We start from the raw sequence: 17,537 nt of genomic DNA on the forward strand, positions 1-17,537 counted from the left end.
GCTTACCAAAAACTAGCAGACGAAACTGCTCACATGTCATTTGAAAAGGAATTCTAGATTTCCGATTTCTTCACAAATCAGTAATTGTTCAATAACAATTTATTTATTTTAAATAACTTTATAACAGCGCCCTACGCCCATTTGTAAGCTAGCCAGATGATGGTTCTAAGATCACTTTGCTCAAGGTTAGATTTGTACTGCCTAATATTCTGTGCTGCTTCATGACTTCAGGTTTATTTTGCACTGTAATGAAATAAAAACGTGTTGTATACTAGGGGATGCCAGCCCTTTAAACGATACCATAGACTATTTGCGACAAGCACAAGCTCGACTATTTCTTCGGCTTCTAAAGCAACTCCTCTTTCAGAACCATTACCTGGACTTCCTAAGCCTATTTTTGCCACAGTTGGGTCGACTAGTCATGAAACCAAAATTACGGTTTTGGAAAATGGTCTGAAAGTTGCATCAGAGAACAGATATGGAAAATTTTCCACAGTTGGAGGTAAGTTCAACAGAATAATAAGTTTTCCAATAGCATTTCACAATAAATGTTGTTTCATTGTTCAACAGTTGTAATTGATTCAGGCTCCAGATATGAAGTGGCATATCCTAGTGGAGTTTCACATTTCCTGGAAAAATTGGCTTTTGGAGTATTTGCTTCTATTAGATTCTTTTCCCCTTTTTTGGTGTGTGCAATAGTGTTCATCATATTTTTGTCATATATTTCGCAGGCCACACAGGAATATGGAGACAGAGACAAAATCATGCAAGTTTTGGAAAAACATGGAGGCATTTGCGATTGTCAATCATCTAGGTATAGTTTTTTATAATAATAACTGGTCTGAATTTACCAAACACAAAATCTTCACTTGAGCAGGGACACATTCATCTATGCTGCCTCCATTGAAACAACAGCCCTAGATACTGCCATTCAAGTATTAGGTGAAGTTATTTTACGGCCAAAACTAACTCCGCAAGAGGTCAGAATTTCGTTAAAGGGAAATCAAGAAATTTTGTAGCTTTTTTCCTAACCAATTTTTTTTTTTTTTTTTAGATTGACGATGCACGCCTTGCGATTTCTTTTGAATTAGAAAATATGGATATCCGTCCCGAACAAGAACCTCTACTCTTGGAAATGATTCACGCTGTTTGTTTTCCTTTTTTTAAAATTATATTTACCTTTCTTACATCTCCTGTTGATTACAAAGGCTGCTTACAGAGACAACACGTTAGGTCTGCCGAAAGTTTGCCCCCAAGAAAACGTGACGATGATAGACCAGTCCATAATTTACAGCTTCCTCAATAGCCACTACGATCCATCGAGGATGGTTCTTGCTGGTGTAGGTGTAGAGCATGAGGCTTTAGTCGAATGCGCTCAGAAGTATTGTCATGTCTCCTCATTGTTTAACTTTAAATTAATTTTTAAATATTCATTTAGGCACTTCGTTGAAAAGAAACCTATTTGGATGCAAGATAGCTCTCTAGTTCTACCTGGCCGGCGTGAGATCGACCGTTCATTAGCTCAATATACTGGCGGAATGGTTAAGGTAGTTTCTAAAATTCTGTCTTTGAGTTACAATTGGTGAAGTATCATATGTTTGTTGGAAATCAGGTGGAAAAGGATTTGTCTGACGTGAGTCTCGGCCCTAATCCCATGCCGGAATTGGCCCACATTGTACTAGGACTTGAAAGCGGTTCCCATCAGCACGATGATTTTGTAGCTCTCTGCGTTCTCAGTATGATGATGGGTGGTGGAGGCTCGTTCTCGGCTGGGGGCCCTGGTAAAGGAATGTACACTCGACTTTACACAAATGCCTTGAACAGGTATAGATTAATCATTTATCGACAGTCGTTCTGGAGCTACTAAATCACTGATTTAATAGATATCATTGGATGCATAATGCGACAGCATACAATCATGCTTATGCTGATTCGGGCGTTTTCTGCATTCATGCTGCATCACACCCATCACAACTTAGAGAGCTAGTAGACGTTATCACGCGCGAGTTTGTCGCCATGGCTGGAATCATTGAAGATTCTGAGTTGGCAGTATGTTTAACTTATTCATAATATTTTTGTTATACTATTTGGTTCGAACATTTGTTTTCTTCACAGAGGGCGAGGAAACAATTGCAGTCAATGCTCCTTATGAATCTAGAGAGCCGACCTGTAGTTTTTGAAGACATTGGACGACAAGTTCTAGCTACTGGTAAACGGAAGCGAACTGAAGAGTTCATCGATAAGATCCGTTCCATCACAGCCGAAGATATTCAGAGAGTCGCTAGTCGAATGCTGCGCACCAAGCCTTCAGTTGCCGCGCTTGGTGATTTACGAAAACTCCCAGAATACCAGTCAATCGAATCTGCTCTATCCAGTGCTGACGGGAAGCTTCCTCGGCGAGGAAGGTTTTCAGTTTTCCACTGATGTTAGACGTTTTGTTACCAAGGCTATAATCATCTTTAATTCTGTTCGGAAGTTGTGAGGTGGAAAACATTGATAACGAGTCGTCAAATCAACTATGTAACAGTTGGAGAATGATATATTCGGTTGTACATCGTGACCCCTAGTTTTTGTGCGTTTTAATAAACAACTTTTTCTCTATGTGATTCCACAAACCAGTCTATTAGAATTATTCAATTTTTCTTTTTAAAACAAATTATATTGGCTTGTTTATAATTATACTTTCATACAGGGATTTGTTCAACTTTGTGGTAAATTTGCGATCCTCGAACTATTTTTAAATGTACTTCCCCCCAAGTCCAAATATTAGGCAACGTCATAAAACGTTCAAAAGCAGAGCAGACGTCTTCAATATGAAACGTGCTACAAGTCAGCAACGTTGAATCACTCGCATAATAAGTGGTTGCATTAACAGCTGGAAATTCAGTTTTAAAATTTCGTATCGAACAAATTATTCTTATCGTTATAAGCTACATAAGATACGTAAATCTAGAAATGTCATCTCCATTAGATGAAACGACAAAGCTCTTAGCTGGTCTGTCACTTGGCGGTAGCTGTATGAAAACGCTCGAGTCATTGCGAATCCTTTTGGCGTCTGTCTCTCTTAGCGAGCTTAAGGATTACGCGCCAAAAATTGATATTGATAGGATCTACAAGTGCCTTGCTACATCAAACAAGTATTATAATTATATATTACTTATGAATGCTTGCACACACTGAATCTGTTTCTTTTTTCTATCCAGAGATCAAATTGATTTAACATGTGAAATACTCAAGCGTATTCTGGGTGCCATTCCCATAGGGCATGCCATGGTTCGGTATGAAGATCTGTTTTTACAAGGACTTGCACATTCTGAAAGTCAAGTAAAAGAATTGATATTCCAAGAGGTATGTTTTTTTTATTGAACATCAAAAGCATCTTTTCTTATTTACAATTTAATTTAATGTAGCTCCAAATGGCAGCTGATGATCCCACAACTTGCGAACAACTTGCGACCAAATTGGAAATTTTGCTTTCTTGCCTGCAACTGATAGGCAGTACAGATGAATCCATTGCAAGTAAAGCCAGTAGAGTTTTTATGTCTATTGCACGTCAAGGCGATACAGCCAATGTGTTGGTGTCGCCTCCAATTGTTGAAGAGATGCGTACGGTGAGCCGCAAAAGTGACATTGTCCGCTATAGAATTTATGACATTGTCGTTACCTACTGCTGTACTTCCGAGGAAAAACTAACTTTTTGCGAAGAACATAAGCTGATCCAAACCCTGCTGGAAGAAGTATCAACAGATGATATTCTTGTCCAATTGAATGCATTGGAACTTATTACTACGTTAGCTTCTTGCCAACATGGGCGGAATTATCTTGAGCGACAAGGGATAACCCAGAAGCTAGCTACCAGGCTAGATGAAGCCACAGCGGATCCCCTTGCGTCGCTTCTTGTTCCCGGTTTAATGAAGTATTTTGGTGCGCTCGCTCATTTCCAGCCAGAAGTTTTATCGAGATACTCGAACTTCACGAACACGATGTTCAACTTGATAGACGATGCCGATATTTCTTTAAAAATGATTTCGATTGAAACAATTTCCTTCATTGCCATGGAGCGTGATGGCAAGTTGGCCCTGAATCAACAAGGTATGCTGATTGTCATGATACAGCAGTTTCATTTCCATCAACCATTTGTTTATTGTTACTGTGACTAGGTTCCAAAATGGATGATGCAATCAAGACGATGGGATCGCTATTCACTCACGCCTTTAATGAAGTTCGTCTAAAGGCACTCAATTCGTTTGCGGAGTTGACACACGTACCCCCAACAGAAGTAAATCAGGACCTTGTTTCTCATAGTTGGAAGTTTGCATTTATGGTGATATTATTTTCAGACGATCGATGAAGAGGTACGAAAAATCATCGAGCATTGGTTTTTCATGCTTAACCCCAAGCCGATTCAGTTCATAATGAATGTGACAAAACAGCCATTTAGAGATCTGAGGTTTTCTGCACTCAACATTCTTCTACAACTTGTCCCCCACATGTGGGCACAGAAACTAATGAGTCAAGAACCAGGTACTGTAATGATCTACGTTGCGCTCAGATAGTTTTTTAATGAAAAAAAAATTTTTTAGGGTTTTTAGAGTTTTTGCTCGATCGTCGAGGTGAGCCAGACAAAGAATGTCTTGAGATGAAATTCAACATTGTGAAAAGATTGAGCGAAACGCTTAACCCCGAATGTAAGATATGGAGCGAGTATTGTATGGCGCAAATGCGCGATCACGTACGCGAAGGATTATGGTTTGCTCGTGCCCAATCCACTGTTGCTCTTGAGAGCGGACCGTAAAAATGTATTAGATTATTATGTCACTTTGTCTAAGTTTCTTTTTCGTTGGCCCCAAAAAATTGATTAAACGTTCATAAATTCCATGTAACAAGTTACCATTTTTCTGTCTAGGAACTTTTCCAACATTGGTTACCACGTGTGATAATTCAAGCAATCGTAGGAAGAAAGTTACTGGTCGTGTTGGCGGGTGGATATTGTTGTTAAGAACAAAGTCAACAAAAGCTTTTTCCAACAGGGCATAACGATGGTGCAGATTGGTCGTCCTAAGGAAATTAAGAATTTGTCAAGATGGGTGTTTGGAATATCATGATAATCTCGCGCGTAGGTGATATATGCCTATGCGATAACGAATAAGTCGCACATTGAAAGGAGATATGCTGATAGTTTAGTTAGCATTGATTTGAACTCGTTGAGTCGAGAACAAATAACGAAGAAGAAGCGCACGTGGAACATAGGATAACTGAAATGTTGAAGTTAATTTTCGTTTTGGTGTTTGGATCAGGTGAACTTTAAAACTACTTTTAATTTACCTGAAAATTTAGTAATGTATACATTTTCCAGCAGTAGCATCAGTACATTGTCTTACGTCCCGGATTATTGGTGGATCTAATGCTGGACCGGGAGAGTTCCCATTCGTGGCGCAAATACAAGTTAACGGCCAGCATTGGTGTAACGGGTATATATACAACGATAAATGGATTGTAACAACAGCTGCCTGTGTTATTGGGTACGTACGCAACAATTTAATAATAAATCAACAAAAGAATGTATCTGATCGTTGATGAAAGCATCGTCCTATGTTGAAGCTTTTCGTCGTAAAATTTGCCCGCGATCGTTTATGTGATTTCCCTTATCACAGAAATGTCATACCATTGTTGATCGCGACAATTGCCAAACAAGGGGAAGAACCTTTTAATCAAATCAATATTTTAGTATATTCTCTTGTTTTGTTTGTGGCCTTTGGTATATAGATATCGTCACCAACCCGACGCCTTGACGGTGATCGTTGGACGAACTGATCCGAATAATCTGGGAACCGAACAAATTATTCCAGTTTTTGCCATTCAAATTCATGAGAATTACGACCATAGCAGCAGGTCAAATAATGTTGCCATGCTACAGGTATTTATCGCATACAGCTGTATTGAGTGAAAACATCAATAACTCGTGGGATATATCATTTAAAATTCTTTAAAAGCTTTCGGCGGCCATAGTAATAGGAAATGATGCCACAACAATTGCTTCCGGCTACCTTAATGCAAGTAAGGAGGCTACTGTTGCTGGCTGGACCGATGGAAGTGTAAGCATTAAACGATATAATGTAAAATTTCGATATTACAGCAAATCATGCTATTATTTTTCTTTTATGCGCATGTCCATTTTTGCGAATAACTCAATTTTACTAATATGATGGTTTACACGGCAATCAGGCAGGTGAAATGAAAACTCTCAGATATACTAACGTTCCAATCCGACCAGAGGATGCATGTTCTACAGTTTACAATCAGTTATGGAATAATGCCAGCATGTTCTGCGCTGGAAATGGTACGGGTTAATCAGAATCTATAAATCATACTAATTTGTAACGTGACATTTGCGTAATAATATTTCTTGCGATTTAGCCACAAATGATGCGTGTAATCAAGGAGATTCAGGTGCACCATTGTTACAACGGACAACGCCGGAAGGCTTTCATGTCGTTGGACTAGTTTCGCATACAATCGGATGTGGTGATCCGCTGTACCCTACCGTGTATACGCGTTTATCGTCATATTCTACCTGGATGGAAGACAAAGGAGGAGCTCAGTTCATCTCAACTACGGAAATCGAAGAGGAGTTAACTGACTCAGCTACAGATATCACAACGACAGGGACTTACTCAACTGCAGAAATCACAACGGAGGAAATTGTTCTTACATCCCCCGTCGCTTACCGGTGCTCTACAGCTAGCGGCCCTAATCAATTTCCATTCATGGTCTCTGTTTTAAGCAGTAGCACGCTGAGTCATCTTTGTGCTGGTTTTATCTACAACGAAAGATTTATTGTCACAGCGGCTTCTTGTGTCATTCGGTAAGACTGTTAATTAGATGTAAATGTTAAGGCTTACATATTTGGTCAGAAATGGAGATAACACACATGTTTGGAATGGAAATAGGAAAACAGGATCGATGCTTAACGTTACGGTTGGTCAGTACCGATTTGACAGACCTGACACAGCTGAAAAAATATTTCCCGTCATTGCGGTCACCCTTCATCCAGGATACAGGGAATCAAATCAAACGAATAACATAGCCATTGTCCAGGTTTATAACCCGTACATATAATTAGATTTTTTCTAATTTCGTTTAATTGCATTTTTATGTTTTTCTTCTTCCTTGTTTTCATTTAGATTTCAGGAACTATCACGTTTGGAGAAGCTGTTAACTTTATCTACTATGACTCAGTTATGAATAACAATCCGTGTTCCGTTGCTGGATGGGCTTCAACTTTAGTAAGTCTCCGGAGCGTCAACGAATATTGTTTTATTCAAACTCGAATACAAACAAGCGCTTATTCAGGTTGATAGCTGCGTACGATCCTTGAGTCTTTTGTGGGACAATAGCGAAATCATCCAGACAAATGCGGACTGTTCTCAGTCACTGATGTCCAGCTTCGATTCATCCACCATGCTTTGCACAAAAAGTATTAAGAAATAGTTTAATCTTACATAATATTGTAATCGATGTGAAGCAATCTTTTGTGTTTAAAATTCATGTAGAGGCCGTTGATAACTGTGAATTTGAAAGTGGAGCTCCGTTAATCCAGGGTACTCCGCCGGTTGTCGTTGGAATCAAGTCTGTGTCTCAGGAATGTGTCAAATCCTCGCACGTTGTCTACACTCGCATTTCCTACTACTTCAACTGGTTGATCAGCGTGGCCGGATACCAACCTTTGCCTCCTGCAAGCAGATTTAATTCCAGGCATCCATATTTGTAAAGGCACATATACGCTGTATATCGATGGATTGCAAGGAAAAGGTACGTATTCAGTGTCACAAAGTTACATTTAGAATTTGCCGATGAATATATTCAAATAATTTCTCGTTAAGAAATTATTTGGGATAAAAACAAAATCGGATTATTTTTTCTTAGCAAAAATTAAGACTGTATTTTTGCATCGAAGTTCTTTGTTTTGATTTTGGTATTGGTCGTTCGTATCTTTGACCTACTTACGACTCGCCGGTACGTAAGCCAAAAACGAAGAGTTTGGATGTATTTGACACATTTACCGTTGAACTACGGGACACGGATAGAATTATCACGATGTGAAGGTCAAACACGATGCGACCTTAGCCTATGTCGCAAACTCTGGAAAGATAAGCACGACGATATTTCCATTCTCTGCTTTTTATTGACGATGAGTTTGATTTATTGTTCGAAATCGGTGGGCTCCTAAGGTAAAAAAAAATTACCTTCATAAACCAATGATAAATACAAAAAAGAAAACAAATAACTACCTGATCAGTAGTCCAAAAGTTTTTCCCGGCTAGGGAGAAATTCGACAACTGTCTAACTTAATTCCAAATTAATGGGAAATAAAAACCCCGGAGCGACTGCGCTGATAAGAGATATAATGAGAAAATGCGTACTATACGTCACGATGAAGCGCGATATCATTCCATAAAAAATATGGAATTCTATGATTTTTGATTTTTGATACATGTTATTTGCATTTAGGCCGTCTTCGGGACAAGTTAGCTGTACCGGAATATGTTGCGTGTCGTTTGGATTGCATGTGCTTGCACGATATTGGCATCTGTTGTTGGTAAGTTTTCCACATCTTGACATTTAGCAGTAGCTATTCGTCGAATAAATTTAACTAAATTTGCATTGGAAAGATTCGTCGGCGAAGAGTTCTCGAGTTGTAGGTGGTACGGATGCCATCTCCAAACAATTCCCCTTCGTCGTACAAATTCAAACAAAAGGGGAACATCGTTGCGCCGGCTACATTTACAATGCAAATTGGATAGTGACTACCGCTGTTTGCGTCTATGGGTAAAGTATTCAGCAGCAAATATGTAAAGCAATACTAAGTTTAATTCTTTTTTGCAAACGTTGGCAGCTTTAAATTATCTGATTTGAAAGTGGTTGTGGGCCAAGTTTCTCTAACAGCAACCGATCCTGGCGAGGAATACTTTGACGTGGTATCGAATCATATCCACGAATCGTATGATGCCGCTACTTTGAGAAACAACATCGCCATGCTTCAAGTAAGGAATCAAATCAAAATAAATTTATAACATTATCCTTATCGACCTCATTTGTCCTACATTGTATCGCGCTCCTTGTAAAGCTGTCTAGGTCAATTACGTTCGATGAGTACTCGAGGGCCGTTGCCCACGGAGAACTCTCAATATCTGTGACAGATGGCACTCTGTTGGGCTGGGGAAATTCAGGGGTGAGTAAATTAAACAAAGTTGGGTTATGATTTACTATATTGCCAGTTTCTCGTACAATCTTTTTTTCTGGTACATCACCAATCTCTATGCCGTTCCAGTCGGGAAATATTGCTTCCAGTCTTAAGTACGCCATTGTTCAAGTGGTAAACGATGGTACTTGCCCTTCCATCGACCCCGGCTTGTGGGACCCTACTTCGATGATATGCGCAGGAGATTGTAATATCCCAGTATTTCTTAAAGGTTGACAATTCACGTGGTAACAAATAATCTAACTTTGCAGCCATTCACAACGCATGTTACGGTGATGCAGGCGGGCCATTGGTACTGGGAACATCCGTATCTAATTACTTTGTCGTGGGACTAGTTTCGCACAGTACTACTTGTTTTAGTCCGACCGCCTATATCCGACTGTCGTTCTACACAGCCTGGATGCGAGGGATCGGTGGCGAAACATCGCCCATGCCTACGACGTTATCACAAACCTCAACTACAACTACGACTGTAACGACTGAAATTGTTACCTCAACATCACCTGCGACTACGACAATGTCCCAAACAACAACAGAAACAACACAAACGTCGAATACGAATGTTGACATAACAACAGAAGCTACTACAACGACAGCATTTTTCCAGACTTGTAACGTAGCTAGCGCAGGGGAGTTTCCCTTTATTGTTTCTGTGGGAGATCTTCTGTCAGGCCGACATTCGTGTGCCGGGTTTATTTACAACGCCAATTACGTGGTCACAACAGCCTCCTGCATTGCGATGTGAGTTGTTTACATGTTTATCTCATTGGATTTTTTGTTTGACATATAAAACTTGTTTAATTCCAGGCTGGACAAGGATGCGATCGTTATAACTGCAGGTACCTCACGACTGAATATTCCGGGGGCGTATTACGTTTACGGTGCGCAACAAGTTATAACAAACACGAAAGGTGACATTGCATTGATCCAGGTAATTTTTCAATCATTGATAGAATGGGTAACACTTGTACATTTATTAAAGCTTCGTACTCCCATTATTATCAGACTTCAAGAAGCTTCATATTCAATGAAAACCTCAACTTCATTCGTTTTGATCAAGGGAACTACAATGAACCTTCGAGCACCGTTATAGGATGGGCTTCGACAGAAGTATGGTTAATGCTATAACTTTCCCAGAATGTGTTTCTAGAAATTGATAACAAATTCTATCAAGGCTGGAGGATGTACGACGTCTCTCGACCTCTTGTGGGGAGCAGCTTCGTTGACGTCACAAACTAGCAACTGCGAGGGTTTAGTGTCCAATTTTGACGCAGAAACAATGATATGCGTTGCGGGATCGACAAGCAGAAACTACAATTCGGCAGCAATCGTTGGTTCGTGTCGTTTCGAAAATGGAGCCCCCTTAATTCAAGGAATGCCATCTCTAGTAATAGGGATCAAATCTATCGTTGAGCAGTCTTGCGCCACGGGACAGGTATTTACGGTATATACTCGAATTTCGACTTTTTTCGATTGGCTTTGGATAAGTGCTGGTCCTCAGCCTTAACATTTACTTCGAAAACAGTTCGCTATGGTTTTTATTTTTTAACTTCGTTGATTCTATGTAATTCTTGTGGACGTTAATCAGTGATGGATTATGCTGTATTTGGTAATCATCTAACTATAATTTCACGCAAGTTTAGCTAAGTAACATAACGCTTTACTAAATCTATTATAAATTCACTAATCCAGTTGCACGGTGTTCATTCGACCGACTCGCAAATTAATCTTGTTGAGTAGATGCAAACATTGTCGGCCCAGTATCCGCTGTAATCGAGAAAATAGAGCAGAGCGCAGCTTCCAGGTTCGTTATCGTCAGGCTGATTGTATACCGGATGCCAATTGGTGTAGTTAAATGGCTGAAATGGTTGTACAGAAGCCCACTCCCAGCGATTGTTTCCTTCTTGTGAGTATCTACCCGAGGTCCAAAACTCGGAGAAATTCAATTCTAGAGTTAGGAGGTTTTAAAAACAAAATTTAGTTAAAACCCCGAAGACTCCGTTGCATATTGAACAGTAGCGGATAATAATCGCGGATTGAAACGGAATACGATTGGACAATTTTGATTCTTCTTCCAGCCCTATATCAAAAGTCAATTTCAGTCCTTGTCAAAATCTGACTTAAAATCTCGAAATGTAGAAAGAACTGAAAAAAGATTAAAAATGCCCAATCTTATTTCGTTTCAGTACCAATTTCCTTTTATCTTTTAAACTGTTATTAAGCAGACCTGGGTTGGATTGAACGTGACTGTTAATCATCTTGTCTTCTTCTTCAGTTTCAAGACTGAGCAAAGTCATATTGCCCCCTCTGCAGAATTCATCGGAGCGCATCCAGGTGGGCAACTAAAGAAATGTGTAAATGTCATTGGGGAAAGATAGCGTAATGTAAATGTAACTGACGTACTCTGAAGCTTGAAAAGCAATAACATTTGTTTCCCAGGAACCAGCAAGGCACACTGGTATTGCCTTGGAAGTAGGGTGGGCAGTCTTCTATCAGTTAAATACGTTGAAAATGATGTTATTTATAGCACGCTGGGATTAGAAAAAGTGAATGGCTGAAAACCAAAATCCGCTATATAGCTAATTTCAGCGGTGCAAAATGTCAGTGGGAAAAATTTAGACTTACCGCTGGACTTCGAATCATCAAGGCTAGGAGACAAAGGTGTTCCACCTACAATGGCCAAAAAAAAAGCTATTACAGCAATGGTAAAGACAACACCAACTTTGCAGGGCAACATGCTATTGCTTCGCGTGAAATAAGAATAAGTTTTGTTTATGTGTGTTACGCATTTACCTGAAAAATATGCCTAGTGACAGGTTTTTTAAGATACCTTATATAAAGAGAGTTCAATCTTATCTTCATTTTTCTTTTTGTTTGCCACGATTGAAGTTGATCTACACAAATGTTTTGATAGGAATTCAGTCTAGATGATTGATATACGCTCTTCTGATACCATTTTCATGACATATTAAATTTTTCCAATAGATGGGACCACGTCGTTCGTGATTCTGTCCCGGAAATAGGTGGTATTTGAGCCGTACAGGTGGGTCTTGTTTTTCTGTAATTGTGCCCACGCCCTACCCAGGTTTCACTTGGGTAATGAAATTTCGAAACCGATTCCAAACCCGGTCTAATCATTGAAATAGTGAATGGTGACGTAGTGAAAAATTACTCATCTAATTCGTAGGCTATAATAAAAAAAAAAATAGTTTTAAAATATTAAACTTACTTGTTTAAGTTTTTTAGTTGCAGTAAAATGCAACATTGCTAAATGCCAGCAAATCAGAGTTAATTTCACGTCACTGGTATGCTACAGTCTCCTAGTTCTAAGATGGCGGTCAATGTGTTCAGACCTTAAGAGTTCAGACACATCTTTAAGCCTACGCCACGCTCGTGCTTATCACTATTTCATATTTCTTTGAACCGTGATTTGAACCGTGCTTTGAACGTCAGTGATAAGATTCCAAGGCAGGCCGAAAAGTTGTTAATAAGAGAAATTGGAATTTTACAATCGCACATGTATTCCGTGGAAATCCAGTAATTATGAGTGTACTCATAGTTCATTGCATGATTTTTTCTTGTCTAAGGTAATGAACTGGCATTCATCAAAGAAAGTAAGCAATTTAATTTGGTATTTTTAACTGGTCTTTCCGTTTCAGTGACAGCAGTGCAGATATTTCCTGTACAGAGTGGTATGATAGTTAAAGCACCAATCCTTTTAATGGTCTTAATCCTACGTCCCTATCCAACAACGAACTATACAAATTGGAAGTGGACAATTATTGGCATTGATTCAGTTTGGTTATTTTACCTATCTAAGTTAAACAGGTATTGAGGCTGAAGTGTGGTACAGTTGCTATTTTTTAATTTAAATGTTTTTATGTTACAGAAATGTCAAAGGTTATAGTTGGTGATTTAAAAAAGGTGATCAACAATTTGAGCAAGAAAATTTTGCAGTTTCAGGTTGTTTCTGGTTGTGCTGGAAACGCTATCTGTTGGCACCGTGGACGGAATGACGTATGTACTATTACGTAAGGTATTGCAGTTCTAGTTCTAGTAACTAGATTTTGCTTAGTTTTATTTGTTAGCATTTGTTTGAAGTATTAGAGAACAAAATCTCATATTTTTCTTTGCAGAAGGAAGAGTATGTACCCAAATAAGACTGAATTGAAGATGGTCAGAAAATATGTAATGGTGTTAAATATGATGCCCATGGATTTCCTAAGAATTTGCAACGTTAGGTGTCGCAGCCAATAATTAAGCTAGGTGAAGTCACCGGCGCTAGATGGCGTTGTGGTGCGCACCAAATGGGCTTTGGTACCGATACGAAGCACAATAGATGGCGTATGGATGCGAACACTAACACAAGATGGCGTCCTATGGATCGAATCACAACATTGGATGGCGTTTGCTGTTGTACTTTATACAGACTGCCAGCACAGTACATTCCAGTACTGAAGCTTCTTGGGGCACCAATGTACGAACAACATACCAGTTACCTTTATCAGCTACGTGAACTCTCTGGCGATGTAAAAGGTTGCCAAATACTGGAATGCTCTGCGTTTCGAAACTGAAGATTCACCAAATTGTAACATGCGGCAGCTTAACTGGCTTCTACAGCCACGACTACTCCTGGATTTCTTCATGACCTAGTGTACTAGTGACCCTTGTGCTAGTGAAGTTTTCGTTTTTAAGCATCGCTTTTTTAACTGCGGCGGACGGGGGACTTCTATATGTTCCATGCTGCATTAACCTGGAAGGAACCCACATTATCAAAATAAGAAAATGAAAGCAGTATTTGGAGTCTATGAAGCCATCTATTCCTTATTGAAGATCTAGCTTAAGGGTGAAAAACAAAATCAAATTTAAGCCAAGCAGTTTGTCGGAAACCGCACTAAGTAATATTGAACACCTTGTCAACACAATGAGGTGCTAGTGGAATGTTTGAATATACAGTGAGAAGCCCATCAAAAATTCTTGGAGTTGGATGGACTTTACAAGTACATATTATAGGTAACTTTCATTAGTAAAATTTTTCAATACTGATTTGGGTTTAGTTTTCTTGATATATACTAGATAGAGAATAATAATGAATTGGAAAATCATTTGCATAAGTGTTGGAATGTCCATAAAATTATAACAGTTGTGATATCAATTATTTCACTTCCACATGCATGGGTATTTGTGCTTATCAACTGAATTGTATAGTTGAGTATTTCTTGTAATCTCATTTCCTCTTGACTCATCTAAGAGAAGCCAGCGACACTACATGTGTGCATAATTAACTTGGGGAAAAGAAATTATGTGAGTAGCGTAGGATAGTATTGTAGCCAATTAATTTTAATCTTTCATTTATTTCTTTGTTATGAATAGGTGCTATGGCTATGTGGTGCCTAAATCATTCAATGATAGCATGGAACATGTAGAAAAAAGGCTGTATTTATGGAAACACAGCTTAATTACCTGTTGAATGATGTGGTGATGTTTAACACTAGATGACTAATATTCAACAAGGATTTTAATTCCTTAGGGTGAGTTTTAGAGTTGTATACTAGTCGAAATTTCATGTAGTAACTTGAATGACTTACTATTTCTTAGTCTTACCGTCGTTTGTCAGTTGCGTCGGATATAGAAATCTTTATTGAGGTAATTAATCTGCAATACTTGCAAATTTATTTTGCTTAAGTAAAATGTGAAATAACCATCTTATACAGAAAAAGCCATGATTGTTGTGATCCTTATATTTGAAATAGCAGTTCAAGTAAAATTTTCTGTTGGCTGTGACAATGGAAGCTTCTAAAAACACAAATCAGAATATTTGAGCAAGCCGAAGTGCTGTATACCTGGCTGCTGGGTAATAAAGTTTATGTTGATTTTATACTTACAGTTTATCCCAAGCTTTCACAGCTACATTTCTGTGTTCTTTTCCGTTGGTCTATGGTTCTGATTTGAGGCAGGTATATCTATTATGCTATGTCACTAAGTACTATATGGAAGGTAATAACTGAAGTTGATTGAAATCTATTCTGATTCTCCTGATATCCATCTCAACAGGTTTTTATTTACTTTTCAACACCCATTTCATAGTGGGACGTGTTGCTTTGATTAATATTGCCATAAAGACTGCCGAAAATGGGTGTGGTACGGAAACCCAGAAATGGCATGAGCTCAACATCAAACATGGATTAGGTACTTTTTGGTTTTTTGTCTATCGAAAAAGTATTTTTAATGCTATTATTTTGCATTCACAGAATTTTACCGGTGGATCAAGTCAAGTCTGGAAGTGTTACAGGATGGAAGAGTTGGCCTATAGTTGAAAAAACATTGAGAGTGCATTACCGTTAAGGTATGAGGTAAAGTAATAGAGTATGCAAATTGTCTAATGAGAAGTACCATCTTGTGTGAATGAATCCTGTATAACAGCAATCCTTTATAGTTCTGTCAAAGCTAGAAGCCTCAAATAATTCTGCTTCTCTTGCTAAAGAACAACTTGTCCCTTACGTTCAAAGTGTTGGTGAAACTGGGTACTTAAATGGCCCTAAAAATGTTTCACTTCGCTGGCATTGCAGCGATGAACATCATACATGGAATCTTTAGGTATGAATGGAATTGTCTTGAAAAAATTTGGAATTTATGACAAAGCATTTCTCCTCCTTTTTGCCAACTATGTCTAATTGACAAAAAAAATTTATCAAATAGGAAAGGATTTTCAGCATACTGGGAACACAACTACCAACAATGCAACATTCTACGGGTGCTATTTTATCATTAACAAGCCTTATACAATGATTTTCATCTGCAATTTGTATGGCCTTTCCCAAGCTTCTGCCAGAAGTTGAATCTATGAGTCATGTAAGTCCCATGAGCAACAATTGAGATGCTTAATGGTGTTGTTTTTCTTTTCTCAGTATAGGTTAATAGTAACATTGGATCTGAAAAGATTCTTGGTTGGGGCAAGACACTGAATAAATTGCAATGATTGGATGGATGACATGACATTTCTGTACTTCATTCGGATTCCCGAGACGGTATTTTATATTTAAAAAATTGAAGTGCATATATGGGCTCCCTTCCTTTCCGTAGCCCCGTTTCCCCTTGACTCGTAATAAGCCCGTAGGGGGTCATGCCCCTACTGTACGGTATATATAAAAACAACATATACCGAGGTTTGGAGGGCTCTGGCCGGAAAGGGGACGTGGGGTGCCGCTTAGTCCGATGATGTGTTCACGGAGGGCGACGTGGCTACCCACAAATCCGAACTAAAGGTTAATCGCTCCTGTAAAAATGTTCCAAATCTTCAGCTCTTCTTCCGGCTTCTCTTAGCCAATCACCGGGTAATCTCCCCGGTGGGTCAACAAGGCAGTGTCTCCCCCTGCCTGGGTTGACGGCAACTTTTGAAAGGGCTGTTATGCCTCTTTAAAGTTGCAAAATATATCCATTGTGCAGAGAATTGTCAATAAAAAGTTATTTTAAAAAAAAATTTATGCAAAACTTGTATTCTATTTTGACTGGGTGTTTACAATGTTCAAACTTTTGCAACTTATGCTTAGAACTTTATCTTATGCTTAGAACTTTATCTTATGCTTAGCTTTATCTTGCAAAGTTCACCATTACTATTGTTGCCACCTTCCATGTGTGCCTTACAATCTATTTAACTAGACTGGGATTTGAACCACAGATTTCTTGCTTCGCAGACCAGCACGCTACTTTTATGCCATAGCTGTTCTTGTTAACACTGTTTAGGATTGTGATACCTATATAGATATGCAATTCACATTAGGTTATTATTGAATGCATATTAGTTGTTTCTAAGTTCATAGTTGGAATAATGGTAAGGCATGTGGTTGTCATGCTAGAATACTAGGGTTCGATCCCCATGTCAGCTAATGTACAGCCAAATAATAAATACAAAAGTAAATAGTGTAAAATCATTTTTATTGTCCCTCCTTCCACCCACATATCCACCACTATTACATTTCAAAATACAGTGCACAACATACAATACATACGCATATACACTTAAACTAACCCGTTGGCTGCCACGCCACCTATCTACAATAGCTACTGTCGCTATCAAAGGGATAGCGACCAAGGGGGCCGGGTAGGCCGGGCTGACACGGCGATGAGACCTTTCCGGGAACGCACACCCCCGGTCTCATCAGCCGCATCGAACAAGGGAATTCCCTATGGTGCGTTGCCTGTGGGCCATTGGGCCAATCTTGGGCAGTGGCGCTGCTCCACCCCATGGCAGATAGACCATGGAGCAGAACAGCGC

At 39.0% G+C, this 17,537-nt stretch overlaps 5 protein-coding genes and 2 long non-coding RNA genes across 11 annotated transcripts; 6 read left to right on the top strand and 1 right to left on the bottom strand.

The window, feature by feature from the left end:
- The first annotated feature begins 24 nt into the window (after positions 1-24).
- Positions 25-2,601, top strand: LOC130694645 (mitochondrial-processing peptidase subunit alpha-like). The gene is made up of 11 exons (XM_057517728.2): positions 25-185; positions 276-502; positions 571-650; positions 732-814; positions 878-980; positions 1,055-1,147; positions 1,209-1,381; positions 1,439-1,547; positions 1,613-1,824; positions 1,884-2,049; positions 2,116-2,601. Exons 1-11 carry the CDS (start codon positions 157-159, stop codon positions 2,422-2,424), a joined length of 1,584 nt encoding a protein of 527 aa, XP_057373711.1. The 5' UTR covers positions 25-156; the 3' UTR covers positions 2,425-2,601.
- A 217-nt stretch (positions 2,602-2,818) lies between these two features.
- On the top strand, positions 2,819-5,056 carry LOC130694647 (26S proteasome non-ATPase regulatory subunit 5-like). 2 transcript variants are annotated; one of them, XM_057517732.2, is made up of 7 exons: positions 2,819-3,137; positions 3,204-3,348; positions 3,411-4,092; positions 4,161-4,279; positions 4,341-4,524; positions 4,584-4,799; positions 4,907-5,056. In XM_057517732.2, the coding sequence occupies exons 1-6, from the start codon at positions 2,956-2,958 to the stop codon at positions 4,793-4,795; spliced, it is 1,524 nt and encodes a 507-aa protein (XP_057373715.1). In that variant the 5' UTR covers positions 2,819-2,955; the 3' UTR covers positions 4,796-4,799; positions 4,907-5,056. The 2 variants fall into 2 exon arrangements, with proteins under 2 accessions (XP_057373715.1, XP_057373714.1); XM_057517731.2 differs by lacking the exon at positions 4,907-5,056 and having other exon boundaries at positions 4,584-4,878.
- A 106-nt stretch (positions 5,057-5,162) lies between these two features.
- On the top strand, positions 5,163-7,793 carry LOC130694644 (transmembrane protease serine 9-like). 3 transcript variants are annotated; one of them, XM_059494946.1, is made up of 11 exons: positions 5,166-5,297; positions 5,357-5,522; positions 5,767-5,917; positions 5,994-6,095; positions 6,226-6,340; positions 6,418-6,607; positions 6,665-6,865; positions 6,951-7,098; positions 7,185-7,286; positions 7,354-7,477; positions 7,554-7,792. In XM_059494946.1, exons 1-11 carry the CDS (start codon positions 5,261-5,263, stop codon positions 7,769-7,771), a joined length of 1,554 nt encoding a protein of 517 aa, XP_059350929.1. In that variant the 5' UTR covers positions 5,166-5,260; the 3' UTR covers positions 7,772-7,792. The 3 variants fall into 3 exon arrangements, with proteins under 3 accessions (XP_057373709.1, XP_059350929.1, XP_057373710.1); XM_057517726.2 differs by having other exon boundaries at positions 5,163-5,297; positions 6,418-6,865; positions 7,554-7,793; XM_057517727.2 differs by having other exon boundaries at positions 5,189-5,297; positions 5,360-5,522; positions 6,418-6,865; positions 7,554-7,793.
- A 718-nt stretch (positions 7,794-8,511) lies between these two features.
- LOC130694643 (transmembrane protease serine 9-like) lies at positions 8,512-10,953 on the top strand. Its single transcript, XM_057517725.2, has 9 exons — positions 8,512-8,599; positions 8,673-8,829; positions 8,897-9,044; positions 9,128-9,232; positions 9,332-9,449; positions 9,514-10,003; positions 10,070-10,193; positions 10,268-10,372; positions 10,437-10,953. The coding sequence occupies exons 1-9, from the start codon at positions 8,545-8,547 to the stop codon at positions 10,767-10,769; spliced, it is 1,635 nt and encodes a 544-aa protein (XP_057373708.1). The 5' UTR covers positions 8,512-8,544; the 3' UTR covers positions 10,770-10,953.
- On the bottom strand, positions 10,847-12,040 carry LOC130694682 (C-type lectin domain family 6 member A-like). The gene is made up of 4 exons (XM_057517779.2): positions 11,888-12,040; positions 11,666-11,751; positions 11,490-11,604; positions 10,847-11,210 (listed from the first exon to the last, which is right to left on the bottom strand). The coding sequence occupies exons 1-4, from the start codon at positions 11,997-11,999 to the stop codon at positions 10,966-10,968; spliced, it is 558 nt and encodes a 185-aa protein (XP_057373762.1). The 5' UTR covers positions 12,000-12,040; the 3' UTR covers positions 10,847-10,965.
- A 564-nt stretch (positions 12,041-12,604) lies between these two features.
- LOC130694705 (uncharacterized) lies at positions 12,605-14,440 on the top strand. 2 transcript variants are annotated; one of them, XR_009002118.2, is made up of 5 exons: positions 12,605-12,849; positions 12,922-13,090; positions 13,152-13,298; positions 13,399-14,275; positions 14,339-14,440. It is a non-coding gene; the product is annotated as an uncharacterized LOC130694705 (long non-coding RNA). The 2 variants fall into 2 exon arrangements; XR_009002119.2 differs by having other exon boundaries at positions 13,152-13,293.
- A 907-nt stretch (positions 14,441-15,347) lies between these two features.
- On the top strand, positions 15,348-16,648 carry LOC130694713 (uncharacterized). The gene is made up of 3 exons (XR_009002127.2): positions 15,348-15,451; positions 15,514-15,859; positions 15,962-16,648. It is a non-coding gene; the product is annotated as an uncharacterized LOC130694713 (long non-coding RNA).
- Positions 16,649-17,537: the final 889 nt, after the last annotated feature.

Source organism: Daphnia carinata, chromosome 4 (genome assembly GCF_022539665.2).
Source record: "Daphnia carinata strain CSIRO-1 chromosome 4, CSIRO_AGI_Dcar_HiC_V3, whole genome shotgun sequence".
Lineage (NCBI taxonomy): Eukaryota > Metazoa > Arthropoda > Branchiopoda > Diplostraca > Daphniidae > Daphnia > Daphnia carinata.

Excerpts from the sequence above, each read along its gene's own strand:
- LOC130694645 (XM_057517728.2), top strand. The coding sequence starts at position 157 with ATGATGGTTCTAAGATCACTTTGCTCAAG. Across the intron at positions 186-275 it reads CTAAGATCACTTTGCTCAAG|GGGATGCCAGCCCTTTAAAC; the intron begins GTTAGATTTGTA and ends GTTGTATACTAG. Across the intron at positions 815-877 it reads TGCGATTGTCAATCATCTAG|GGACACATTCATCTATGCTG; the intron begins GTATAGTTTTTT and ends TCACTTGAGCAG.
- LOC130694647 (XM_057517732.2), top strand. The coding sequence starts at position 2,956 with ATGTCATCTCCATTAGATGAAACGACAAAGCTCTTAGCTGGTCTGTCA. Across the intron at positions 3,138-3,203 it reads TGCCTTGCTACATCAAACAA|AGATCAAATTGATTTAACAT; the intron begins GTATTATAATTA and ends TTTTCTATCCAG. Across the intron at positions 3,349-3,410 it reads AAGAATTGATATTCCAAGAG|CTCCAAATGGCAGCTGATGA; the intron begins GTATGTTTTTTT and ends AATTTAATGTAG.
- LOC130694644 (XM_057517726.2), top strand. The coding sequence starts at position 5,261 with ATGTTGAAGTTAATTTTCGTTTTGGTGTTTGGATCAG. Across the intron at positions 5,523-5,766 it reads ACAGCTGCCTGTGTTATTGG|ATATCGTCACCAACCCGACG; the intron begins GTACGTACGCAA and ends TTTGGTATATAG. Across the intron at positions 5,918-5,993 it reads ATAATGTTGCCATGCTACAG|CTTTCGGCGGCCATAGTAAT; the intron begins GTATTTATCGCA and ends ATTCTTTAAAAG.
- LOC130694643 (XM_057517725.2), top strand. The coding sequence starts at position 8,545 with ATGTTGCGTGTCGTTTGGATTGCATGTGCTTGCACGATATTGGCATCT. Across the intron at positions 9,045-9,127 it reads ACAACATCGCCATGCTTCAA|CTGTCTAGGTCAATTACGTT; the intron begins GTAAGGAATCAA and ends CTCCTTGTAAAG. Across the intron at positions 10,194-10,267 it reads GTGACATTGCATTGATCCAG|ACTTCAAGAAGCTTCATATT; the intron begins GTAATTTTTCAA and ends CATTATTATCAG.
- LOC130694682 (XM_057517779.2), bottom strand. The coding sequence starts at position 11,999 with ATGTTGCCCTGCAAAGTTGGTGTTGTCTTTACCATTGCTGTAATAGCT. Across the intron at positions 11,605-11,665 it reads ATTGCTTTTCAAGCTTCAGA|TTGCCCACCTGGATGCGCTC; the intron begins GTACGTCAGTTA and ends ACATTTCTTTAG. Across the intron at positions 11,211-11,489 it reads TCACGTTCAATCCAACCCAG|AATTGAATTTCTCCGAGTTT; the intron begins GTCTGCTTAATA and ends TCCTAACTCTAG.